The sequence below is a fragment of the Penicillium canariense genome, assembly GCF_028826845.1.
Source record: "Penicillium canariense strain IBT 26290 chromosome Unknown utg000001l_segment0_segment0, whole genome shotgun sequence".
NCBI classification, from domain to species: Eukaryota; Fungi; Ascomycota; class Eurotiomycetes; order Eurotiales; family Aspergillaceae; genus Penicillium; species Penicillium canariense.
The window spans coordinates 7673332-7685682 of record NW_026622728.1 but is presented as its reverse complement, the minus strand read 5'-3'; the positions used below and the strand labels follow the sequence as shown (position 1 = coordinate 7685682).

Here is a 12351-nt window from a genome sequence, read left to right as displayed (position 1 = left end):
ATGTGTACCTTTGATTCCGCTGACTCATCTGGGTTTCTTAAAGTTCGAGAACCGTGAAACTCGGGGAAATTAAGTTTATGGTAGAGATTTGATATCCGAATACGAATAAGAACCCGAAGCCCGTCTAGTTTGGTGCGGCATCTCGGACTCTTATTCGGACTCGGGTTGGCCCTGCGGATCGTCCACCATGGATTCACGGCACTATCAGATGGAAACTCTTATTGTGCAGCCTTCGTCCATGTCCATGAAAAGGCTAGACACTTCACTCTTCTGAAGGCAACCACATTTCTTGTGGGCCTACTCTAACTGAATCGCCATTCTTTCTTTGCAACCTAAGCAGAACCCACCTTCGGGACCAAGGATGTTCGGAGTCTCCAATGCCGTGGATCAAGAACACGCTTACCGGACTAGAATTCCCAATCATGGGCACGGGTAAGTATGGCGATCGGCATCATGGGGATCCGAATACGATCTGACGAGCCCCTGGCGCGTTCTGTCTCTACGAACATGAGCTGTGAATAGCCAAGTCCTTATAAGAAGTTGCGACAGCCGGTTGATTGTGCCACCAAGCAGCTCCTTTACCTCTCTCAACCTGAAACTCCTGCGGTTGATAAATTTCAATGATGAAGTGTTCTGTCGCCTTCTCTCTCTTCGCCCTGGCCTCTGCCGAGATCGCTGTCGCAACTATCCTGACTGGAACTTCGGTCACAACTTCCCTGAGCTCTTTCAACCTCACCAAAGGAGCAGCATGCGCCTGTGGGAGGCTCTCTCGAACCTATGATGGAATAATCTCTCCCAATAGCGCGAACTACACCGTTCAAGCTGCAGACGCATATTGGGATGTCCGAGCCGACCTTTCTCCTGCCTGTATCTTTTTGCCCAGTACAGCAGATGAGGTTTCCAAGGCCCTTGAGATCTTCCAGTCCTGTGATGCGCATTTTGCTGTCCGTGGCGGTGGCCATATGAATGTGAGTGTCTCCACAAGCCCATGCCAGGGCTTTGCTAATATACAGCCAGTACCCAGGATCAAACAATATCGACGGGGGTGTTCTGTTGGCTCTCGAGAAGTTCAAGGATATCAAGGTCAAGAAAGGCTCGGTTGAAGTTGGACCTGGGCTTGTTTGGTACGATATCTACAAAGCCCTTGAGCCCTACGGTCGCGCCGCCATTGGTGGGCGATTGAAAACAATCGGTGTCCCTGGACTGAGCCTCATTGGCGGCTTTCATTATTTCAACAACAAGTACGGGTATGCGATGGATAATGTAGTGGGTTATGACATCGTTCTCGGCAACGGAACGCAGATCACCGTCAACAAGAAATCGCATCCGGATCTCTTCTGGGCATTGAAGGGCGGTGCGAATAATTACGGAATCGTGACCAAGTTCACACTGAAGACCTACGATATTCCCAAAGTCAGCACTACCATTCAAGTGTTCAACGAGAGCGGTATCCCCGACTTCCTGGCTGCGGTTTGCAATGCCGCCAAACTTGACGAGAAAGATCCCATCGCGGCCGGCATGGTTGCAACTGTGCAATATAATGCCACTACCAAAGTTGCAACGGCTTCGTTACTGGGCGTCCAGGAAGGCATTAGCCAGCCTCCCTCTCAATTTGCGAATTTCTCTGCGATCCCTTCGATTACCCAGATCAACAATGTCACAACCATGAGGCAATGGGCATCTTCCTTGGACACGCCTAAACAAATGTTTCGGTCAGTCATTGAGTCCTATTGCCCCCTGGTAGTCTCCAGTTCAAGTGTTTAACCCCTCACGCAGAGTCATGTTTTCCCACAAAACCATGAAACCAGATCACGACGCTCTCGTCTCCATTTACAAGGCATGGAAAGAGGCTGTCGACCAAATTGCTGATGTTGAGGGCCTTTACCCAACGTTTGTCACCAATGTGGCTTCTGCCGGCGCCGCGCGGGTCGCTCTTACCAATGGAGTAGGCAATGTTTGGGGACTGGAAGCAGAGCCTTACATCTGTACGTTTGCCAGGAAAGTCCGAATCGCTGATATGGCAGCTAACTTGCATTCTAGTGTGGCAATTCAGCACAGGGTGGGCACTGGCGCAAGATGATCTGCGGATCGAGGCTTGGTCTCGTCAATTGGCCGAGCGTCTCCATGCCATCAATGTGGAGAAGGGAATTGCTTCTCCCTTTATCTATATGGGCGACGCTGGGGAGTGGCAAGACCCATTTGCGGGATTCCCTGCCGAGAATGTTGCCCGAATGAGGACGATCAAATCTTCTTACGACCCCCTGGGTGTCTTTTCTCGACTCAACTGGGGCGGGTTCAAACTGAGTCTGTAGACCGAGCCTGGACTTAACATTCGATCGTTAGAGCATTAGATCATTGGGAACTTGAAATCATCAGCTCAGCGCAACCTGATTTGAAAATTTTAAACCGCTTGATAGGTAGCTAATATAGCCAGTTTGGAACAAAGACTGATTCTTAAGGCATCAGAAGGAGGTAGGGAGATATAGAACCTTTTATACCTGGGCATCCTGCAGGATACTCAAGCTATTGTATATACAGTTGCCGACTATATAACAATGAATCTACCAATAGGAAAAATACCTCGCAATCTATTGTATGACATCTAGCAATCAAGACTAGAGTCCCTGATAATAGGTTCGGCTTTCTCGGGAATTTCACATGATCCTAAGACTGAGCTCTAAAGTAAGTAGTTGAATTCAAGCAATATCCGTTGAAAGATTGAGTATCAATTGTTCTAGGCTTGTAACATTAGTATCTCTATTGTTAGATTCAGTGCACTGCAATTATTCTGTATATTTCAAACGGCTTCACTTCGCATTGGAAGGTCAGTACAATCAGCTACAGTATATCCGGTAGTCTCGGGAGCCAATTTCTAACAAGAATTTCTTTGCTTACAGACTTGGTTCTGGCTCAAGATTTGAATATCTAGTAGTTATTTTATATTCCTCCAAGGATTCAAAGTCAACTGCAAATCAAAATGTAAAGGACTGCTCTGATTCTTACTGCTCCTCGCTAATTATCCTAGGGTTTACTTCAATGGCATAAATACCGTCTATCTTCTTGTCTCACCCCTGGCTACTTCTACAGCCTGGTTCCTGAATTCATCGAAAGTGGGTGCTCTTCAACCACGTGGCGCAAGGCCCAGTTGTCTTACTAGTCAAAATGTCACATCAGTATCAGGTGCTGTCGACGTTACTGTTGCTGATATGGAAGTGGATGCCGTGTTTCAGCCTGTCGGATATGTTGGTCAGTCTATGATCGAGGCTTGAGCTTGGGTTGACGCAAGTGACTATGAGGTCACTAAAGTCCAGCTGAGTGCTGACTACGGCCCTGCTGTTGGTATTTATGCATGGGTTTATGTTCCGGCCAGTAGTGATACTGAATCCTCAATTCTCTATGAGAATTTTGTGTCCTTCCTTGGACCAGGAGAGGAATCCATTTGTGTCAACAATTCGATGCAGCTGACTCTAAGGGTTATTTTTAGCGTTTCTGGTCCTAACTGAGTCACATGCCGGCCTTACTAACTATCGCGTACATCATACCCTGTAGGCCTTTTGCACTGAAACGAGCAGGGCGAGTGAAGGTGTCGGATGGTGTGGTATGGTAAGAAATGGGAATTCTGCAAGGTTCAAGGGTTCTGAGAGCCGCACGCTGGTTTCCTATTACAATCGTTACATCTACCAATACTCGGGAATGCGAGGCGAATATGCGAATAGCGCTGATATTCAGAAATTCCTTCATTTAGACAATGTCTGTATTTTATGGTCCATTTGGACCATCAGGATTAGAGTAGTCAGACCACCTGAGTACTAGCGTATTACTCTCCCTTCATCCACTACCTTGATTACTTCATCTATTTGCAGAAACTTGGCTAAAGTGCTTATTATGTCTACCATGAGCTGGGGTGCAGAGACCGGTCGACGAACACTATACTGCGCGATACCACCTACTATTAAATAACTAAACGCAATAACATTTACGTTGACAGTGCATTTCATCGAGGTATAAAGCTCCGCTTAAACAACACAGGCTAAATATAGCAACATGTACCTTAAATTTACAAATCAACTTTCTCCTACCATCATCAAATCAGATAGAATCATATATCTAACGTGTACATCAACAGTAGCCCCCTATTTACATATATGACAAGATCTATCACTCGGGCACTACTTGTGTATCTATTATCTCTTAACTGCCATGCAAATTTAGTTGCAAAGATAGGAGGTTAAACATTCGTACAGGATTTCCCGTATGTCTGAAGAATCTCCGCACTTAGCCGTTTCTTAATTTCTGCGGGAACTAAAGATAATAAGCTTTCCATTCTACCCGTGCCAATGTTGGGCTTGCAGCTCGGCGTTGGTTGTAAAAAATCATTATAGGCGCACCTATGTTTACTAGCCTATACGCAGACCCATAGTTTTCAACAAGTGGTAATAGTATTTGATAAGACTATACATCAAAGACACACAAATTAAGATATATTATTCTTAATGCTTATAATGATATATAAACTAATATTCAAGTTAATATATAGTCTGGTTGTTGAGAAATGATATTGTAATCTATCGCATTTACTATGTGTTTTGGGGTGGCCGACAGGCGGGAAAGGGAAGTACGTTAAGTTTAACGTTAACGTGCTTCCCACTTACTCCGCTCCCCCACTTACGCCGCCCACCCCAAAACACGAGTAAATACGAAAAAAATTCCTATTCCCTATCTCAACAACCAGACTATATATCCATTGAAAATTAGTCTATATACTCTCAAAGGTGTTAAGAATATCATGACGTTCTGAATATATTTAAGATAAGATTTGTCTATATTACCATAAAATCATATCATGCATACTTTCAAGCCTTAAATATATATTAACACTAAAGCAGACTCCTCTAGGATTTAGTAATATATTCGGAGCCTTATTTCAAATGTGCCATTCTAATATTTCCTCTAAAGGAGATGTGATAATTTTTTGCATTTTACTAATTGTTTTGGGGTGGCGGTTTAAGCGGGTGAGTGGCGTAGGTGGGAACAACGCTAACTAACAATAAACATCCATGATTAGTTACTAAGCACTCACGTGACTGCACTAACCAGATCACTGCGAATAAGCTCGTGCTGATATTTACTCAGTGAGCCTGAGCCTGATCACCCTCATAAAAGCGGCGGCAGCCCAGACAGGAAAGCCGCACCCGGCGGACATTATGTTGTGTATATAACTATCTACAGTATAACTTGTTGATGGTGCTTCAGCGGGAGATTGTTACGGTTCCTGCAATCAGCAAGTTGAGAGTCGGCACCAACGGTGGGCCTCAGGTTGCCAGGCGACCATGCTAGTGAAAGTCACACGTGGCACCAAATAGCCCCCCAATGTACGAGGAGCGGCCACAGTACAGTACTATAGGTTCAGTACGTTTGAAACTGTACTCTGCACTGTAACTATTTCTACATACGAGACAAACCTAGAGCAGGTGTTTCCATATTGGTGACTGTTAAATCATTTATACTAGCGTCTTGGCAGTGGGGCCCGAGGATAGAAAGGCTCTGCCTGGGGTGGAAGCTGATTCCGCTTTTGACGGTACAAGAGTCTCATGGAATGGCTTTCATACTCACTTCACCGTGTATTCATCAGGCCAGTTCTGTTTCTGAACGGTCCATTGGCAGCTAGGGCAGCCCGGTTGAGTGGAGAGAATTGAAGTAAGCCCAATCTCCCAATTTTGGGTCGCCCCAGCCGTCCCACCAAACAACCTTTAAACAACCTCCACGACCCAGAATAAACTTCAGCCTGTTTCAACCACATTACTCTGAACCCTGGTCAGACTTATCCAGGCTGACGATTCAACTTTTTTTTAAAAATTTCTACCTAAAGTAGCGTGTGGATTGCGGCTCGTTGAAGGCAGCAGCCGGAAAAACTTCTTTCCCCGCGACGACGATCATCGCAATCATCCAACCCTTTCTCATCTGCTCTGCGATTGCGACGGGAGATTTTCACCCCAGTGGGAAATTGTGCGAGACCAGAGGTTATGTCACAATGGGCCCCCGACGAACACACACCAAGTCCCGAAATGGGTGCCAGCCTTGCAAGTCGCGGAAAATAAAGGTTGGTAAACCCATCTCTTCACCACGACTAGCAACTAGCTAACCCGGACATGCGATGCATTGGAAGTGCGATGAGGCCAAACCCCAATGCAACAACTGCGTTCGCCATGGGGTAGAGTGTAGCTTCAGCGGTCCGCCCACCACAGCGAGCACCCCGACTTCGGGCATCTTGACCTCCGGCTCTGTCCCGTTTGTCAGTGATGCCTGTAGATTGAGTCCTGGTTTCACCACGCCAGCAATGGGGATGGCAGAAATGGCTTTGCTGCATCACTATGCTACTTCAACGTGTTATACAATTTCACGCCACCCGGTCCTGCAGACCATATGGCAGAACACGGTGCCTCAAATCGGCTACTCCTACCAATTTGTGTTTCGTGGAATCCTGGCGCTGGCGGCACTTCATTTGGCGCACTTGAAGCCGGACCTTCAGGACCAATACGTGGCCGCGGCTGAATTCCACCATAATCTGGCGCTTCAGATGGTGTCAGGCACCATCCTCCAGATCAATGATGAAAACGGCCCTGCGGTTTATCTGTTCTCCACAATCACCTCCATCATCGGATGTGCTTTGCCGCGCAAGCGCGATGATCTGTGGGCCAGCAACGATAGAGTTTTTCAGTGGTTATCTCTCTTCCGCGGCACGGTTTCCATCATTGCAACTGTCGACGAAACGCTAAAAGCTGGTCCCCTTGGCCCTATGTTCACGTTGGGACGACGGAGGGGTCTCGCCTGGGAGGCCCGATCGACCGCTAATCAGACTTTCCTTACCAATCTGCGACGACTAACCGAGGAGACAGTTGAAGATCCGGGGGATTTAAAGTGTTATACAGATGCCATTGACAGTTTGAGCAAATCATTCGCAACAATCCTTGACGTTGGTTCCACGAATTGCGAGACAGCTGACATTTTTATTTGGCTACTTCGCATCACCGACGGATTTTTGGAGAAATTGCAAAATCGAACCCCGGAAGCTTTGGTGATTTTCGGTTACTATTGTGTGGTTCTCAAAGAGCTTGAATGGGCTTGGTGGATGCAGGGCTTCAGTGTGCATATGATCCGTGCTATTTACCATCACCTGGATGAGGAGCACCGTTGCTGGCTGCAGTGGCCCATGCAACAACTAGGCTGGGTTCCGTGAGGAGCATGTAACATCACTCGGCTGGTAAATACTTTCTGTTTTCTATTTAAATTATACCCCTCTTCCGGCGTGCTTCCTGTGTGCTGCTCTAATCAATACTATTTCCGCTTTCGATATGGACCAGGCAGTCATCGATTATGTTCGGGATGAAGTCATTAGCTGAAATGGCCCCAGTAATTGAGCAAACAACTGTACATACGTCCGAAAAGGTCAGCTAGGATGACGGCCGGAGAAGTTGTTGCGATCATGATGAAATGTGATCCGTATAAGTGTCGGCAGGCATTGACTAAATATAGACGAGTCGATCTTTCCAAGATGTTGTGATCATGCGACGTCCCATATTGATAGGCATCGCGATCATGAGAAAATGGCACTAATGTTTTATATGGAGGGGATCGGCAAGCCGGCATACTGTCTTGATAGAGAGTTACTTACTGTCCGATATAACCTACCGTTAGCAGATTTACTAAGGAGCTCCTTCCCTCCGGGTCGCCGAGTTCGGCTACATTAGCAGAAGGAAGTTACTATTTAAGTAACCACCAGTAACTCACTCCCTTTCGACCTCACCGGGTCAAATCACTCTTAGTCTAGTAGACCCGGTTTGCTCTTGTTGGCACGAGACCCGCTAGGTTTAAAGACCGGTGTATTTTACTATAACCTGCTATCAGTTACCAGTAAACCCTACCTGGCCCGGCCACCTGCAAACTCATCGCAAGGGGTATCATGGCTAAAGATCATTCAGGGAGAGTTGGAATATGGCTGTTTAATCGGCTTTCGATCGGACTCTTGAGCCAAATCCGAGGCCAGAACGCCGCTGCCCTCTATTAAGGGGATCAAGCTTTTCAGTCGTGCAGGCTTCGTCATAAACATATCCATACCGGACCCAACTGTGTCACGTTGTAAGTAGCCCTGCGCTATGCCAGTCAGGGCGATGATCCTGGCAGGGGTCTTAACATCAAATTTCTTCTCAAACTCGCGGATTTGCCTAGTTGCTTCAAGACCGTCCATGACTGGCATAGATATATCTAAAGAGAGAGAAAAAACACAAGGATCAGTTTCGAGGGAGTTGGAGATGAAGTCAGAAAATATTGAGACATACCCATGAAGATAACGCCAATAGAAGATGAATTTGCTTTGAAGAAATCAACAGCTTCTTGTCCATTCGATGCAGTTTCGTATTGACATCCCAACTTCTTCATGCACTCGACCAGGACCCTGACGTTGATGTCATTGTCATCCACTATGAGAACCGTCTTTGCCAAGGTCAGTTTGGCTTGGGATGAATGGTTGTCTTTGTCCGGGTTGAAGAGGGTAAGATCCCTGTCGGCGGGATCGGCGGTCGGCCGGACATGGGAAGGATCGAACGCGTCCTGGACCTGCAACTGGTCCAATTGACTCTCAGAGTCAGTGGTGTCTGTTGATGCTGAATTCTCTATCATTTCAGACTGTTCAGAAGAGACGAAATCCATCACCTCGATGGAGATATTGTCCTCTGCTTGTCTTGTGTCCAGAAAGATCGAGGTGATGGCTGGTTCTTTCATTGTTTCGCCTTCGGCGTTGGCCAAATCAAGCTGCTGCTGTTGACGGCGAGAGCAAATTTCAAATGTCTTTGCTAACTTGCGGGGCCCGCATGGCTGACTGATGAATTCGACGACACCGGCATCTCGCTGGTTCCGAGATTTGACGAACAGGGTATGCGCGATCCTGGGAGACGGACACAGGACGATCACCGGTGCCGCGAATCGCTGGGTCGACGATGAAACAATTGACTTGATGTTCAGATTGTCATTTCGCAAAGATTCAAAAGGCGAAATATAAAAGTCGCAAAGAGCGAATTGTGGCTGGGATGGCAGGACCAAGTGGACCTTCATTTGTAACCACTCCCGGCACAGTGTTTGTAAAGATGAGCACAGCAAACGGTCTGATTCCAAAGACCCTAGACCTAACAGACCGACGCTTTTCTCGCGAACACAGTCTCTGGAAACCTTGGAATATGAACCTGTGGAGTTATCTGCTCCACCCTGGGGGCGTAGCCCAGAGACATGATCAAGATTGACAGAGACCTTGACTTCAGTACCAACTCCCCGTTGGGACTCGACCTGAACCTCGCCTCCAAGAGATAGCACTATCCGCTGAGTGATGTTGAGGCCGAGACCGTTGCCGGTGGTCATGCTATCTTCCTGCGAAAAGGCAAGGAAAAGCTCGTTCTGTAGAAATTCGGGACTGATACCGCACCCGGAATCTCGAACAGTCACCGTGACCTGCGACCTAATGACCTCACCATCATCTGCCAACGTCACCGGGGTTGCATTGAGAGAGACGTGGATATATCCACGTCGAGTGAACTTCAAGGCATTTCCAACAATATTGGTCAAGACCACGTGCCAGGCTCCCAGCCGGGTCGAAAAGTTCCAATCTGAAGCGCTGTCGATGTCAAGAATGACCTGGACTCCGTCCGGAGTGTCAAACGGACCCGGCCTAAAGAATGAGCCGTTATGGACGGCCTCGAGCGGATCTTGCAGGCCATTAGAGAATGAGTAGCCTGCAAAGACGGTTTCCATGACGTCTTCCATGATTACATCAAGTTGAACATGGGAGTTCTCGTGGATTTGCCCAGAGTGCACATTCTCGTCCGCATGAACTAGGCTCTCCTGTGTGAGGTCACCAGAGAGTTGAGCCGAGGCTGAGGTGGCTCGAAGATCGTTGATGCTCGCATACTCCAAAAGCTGATTGATTGAGCCCAGGAGTGTGAATGCACAGGACGAGATTGTATGGACAAATCCTCGCTGAAGGGTGTTCATGACACTAAAATTAAGGAGGTCTGCCATACCGAAGATCCCATGGAGGGGTGAGCGAAGTTCATGGCTGAGTCCTGCTAGCAAGCTCGACTTGGCTTGCTCCGCAAACAACGCACCCAGCCGATGTACTTCCGCCATGATACTATTCCCGAGCGCAAACATGAACGATAATTCATCGTCGGCCGTGAAAACACGATGGCAGGATCGAGTCCACGCAACGCTTGCCGAGTACCATCTGCCTTTGTGTGAATCCCACAGTGGCGTAAAAATGATGCTTCGGGCATCGGGAGCGAGCTGTAGAAGCGTCTCTGCGTCTTGGCGCAGAATCGCTTTCCGCGTTCGTTTATACCTCTTGCCTCGCTTGCCGGGGCTGCTGGTGGTGCCATTCTGCCGGAAATCTTTGAAATTGCTGTCACTGGTATCACTTGCCGAGATAGATCCATCTTCGAAGTAGTTAAAAATTTTCCCTTGAGGATATCGGAGCAAGAGGTCTGCGAGGAATGGCTCTGATATGGCGATTTTCTTATCGCCCGTCAACTGGTCATTGACGCTAGTTTGGCTCGAAGTTGCAAATCCAAGTATTTCGCAGGGGCGCAACGTATCCTTCCCCGAGTCCTCTGCGTTGGCGGTGCTGTAGTGGCATTCCTGGGTAGTAGTGGCACACCGGACTTTGCCTTCATCCCCTGAAGTCGAGGAATGACTGTCTCGGCCGCTACTTTCCTGATCGGACCGTTCGTCGGCAACAAAAGCGCCTCGAGAGCCGAAATTAGCGTCGAAGAATACGACTGCCTCCACTTCGATACTTTCCCGAATGATGTTAGCTCCGCGCGAGAAGGCTTCCTCCACCTGGGCCCTATGGCCATCCTTTGACGGCGGACTCTCGGTGTGCTCCATGCTGACTGGAACCCTCGTTTCGGTGAGAGAGTGCATGGGTTTCCGAGAACGGTAATTTGTGGCGGACTTTGGTCTGTGATTTTTTAACCCTGTTTGGTGCAAACGCATCGGCAGGTGGCTCGATGGACCAAGTCCTCGGGTAGCCTGAGCGGCATGCTGCTCCGCACTTTGTCTGTCTTGCTGCGTCTCGTCGATGTGTCCCTCTAGATCCTCATTGTAGGCGTCTGCGGTGTCGAGTGTTCCCGTGGCTTTCAGCCACGAGTTCCGCAGGCTGCCTTTCCCTTCGAGAAAGCTCCCAATTCCCACAATCATTCGCTCCGCTCGAAGGTGCTGGATTTTGGATCGCGCCGTGTCCAAATAATTCATCACCGTCGTAGCCATATCCGACAAGAATTTCACCATGCCGGGGTCTAGGGCCGGATGGGGCTTGTCGTCCAGCACGGTATAGGCTCCAATCACAATGCCCTTCGGGCTGATGATGGGACTGCATGCCAAAAAGCGCGCGTGTGGGTAGCCCGTCACATCCGGGTGATTCTCGAATTCCGCATCCTGGGCGAGGTCGGGCACCAGCAACACTTGGTCGTTGGGTGTTTGCGTGGATGTCGTGGGGTTCAAGAGGGATTTGCAGAAGCTGCGATCATACGACATCATACAGTTCCCAATCCAGAGCCCATCGCGAGAGCTGTGATCATGGTCATCCTGCAGACTCAGGGTTCGGGTTGATTCAGTCAGGATGTGTTGTTCCTTGGGGCCGAACAGGGAGATCAACACTCGTTGGACATTTAATCGCAAGGCGCCCAACTGGGCAAAGGCCGTCAAGACGGGATCTGACGGGGATTGTGCGTGAATAGCGGTCGCCCGCGTGTTGCTATCGATATACGGGATCGCTTTCCCGCCCAAATGGCCCGCTGGAAGGTACCTGGAACGCCGATGAATTGTACGGTCAGCCTACAGACCTCCCAGTATCCAGTATCGACAGGGTGCTGTCGCATCCGCTGGCACACTTACTTGTAAAATTCTCGTTCCCTGGACGACTCAAAGTTGCTCCGACGTTGGTGCATCAAGGGGTCTGGCGGTGGCCGGGGCATTTTACGCTAGCAGGCCGGGGTCGCGATCCCCCTTCTAGGGATCTCCCGAAGCCTCTCAAAATGGCTAACAACCTCGCAACGCTTTGGACTCAGTCGGTCAAGAGTCTAGAAAGATGCCACACAGTTCAGGAGAGCTGTTTGACAGCTTAACTGTTGGAAAAACCCAGGATCTCGTCCACTTCCTCCCCTGCGGATCACGTGGATTCATAGAGAACGGCCGTGGCCATCAATCAAATGAGTTGGAGAAGAGTTCCACCCCACCAGGCTTGCAGACGCAGGCGGTTATTGGCGTTGTCGGGACGCGGGCGGGTTGGCGCGGGCCACCTTGCACGGT

At 48.8% G+C, this 12351-nt stretch overlaps 3 protein-coding genes across 3 annotated transcripts; 2 read left to right on the top strand and 1 right to left on the bottom strand.

The window, feature by feature from the left end:
* Window positions 1-623: 623 nt before the first annotated feature.
* N7482_002655 (FAD-binding oxidoreductase) lies at window positions 624-2312 on the top strand (the record flags this gene model as incomplete). Its single annotated transcript, XM_056684780.1, has 4 exons — window positions 624-968; window positions 1018-1712; window positions 1777-1985; window positions 2041-2312. The coding sequence occupies 4 exons, from the start codon at window positions 624-626 to the stop codon at window positions 2310-2312; spliced, it is 1521 nt and encodes a 506-aa protein (XP_056548386.1).
* A 3842-nt stretch (window positions 2313-6154) lies between these two features.
* N7482_002654 (Zn(II)2Cys6 transcription factor domain-containing protein) lies at window positions 6155-7237 on the top strand (the record flags this gene model as incomplete). Its single annotated transcript, XM_056684779.1, has 1 exon — window positions 6155-7237. One exon carries the CDS (start codon window positions 6155-6157, stop codon window positions 7235-7237), a length of 1083 nt encoding a protein of 360 aa, XP_056548385.1.
* A 738-nt stretch (window positions 7238-7975) lies between these two features.
* On the bottom strand, window positions 7976-12017 carry N7482_002653 (GAF domain-containing hybrid sensor histidine kinase/response regulator; the record flags this gene model as incomplete). Its single annotated transcript, XM_056684778.1, has 3 exons — window positions 7976-8262; window positions 8337-11837; window positions 11981-12017. 3 exons carry the CDS (start codon window positions 12015-12017, stop codon window positions 7976-7978), a joined length of 3825 nt encoding a protein of 1274 aa, XP_056548384.1.
* Between the last annotated feature and the right edge of the window lie 334 nt (window positions 12018-12351).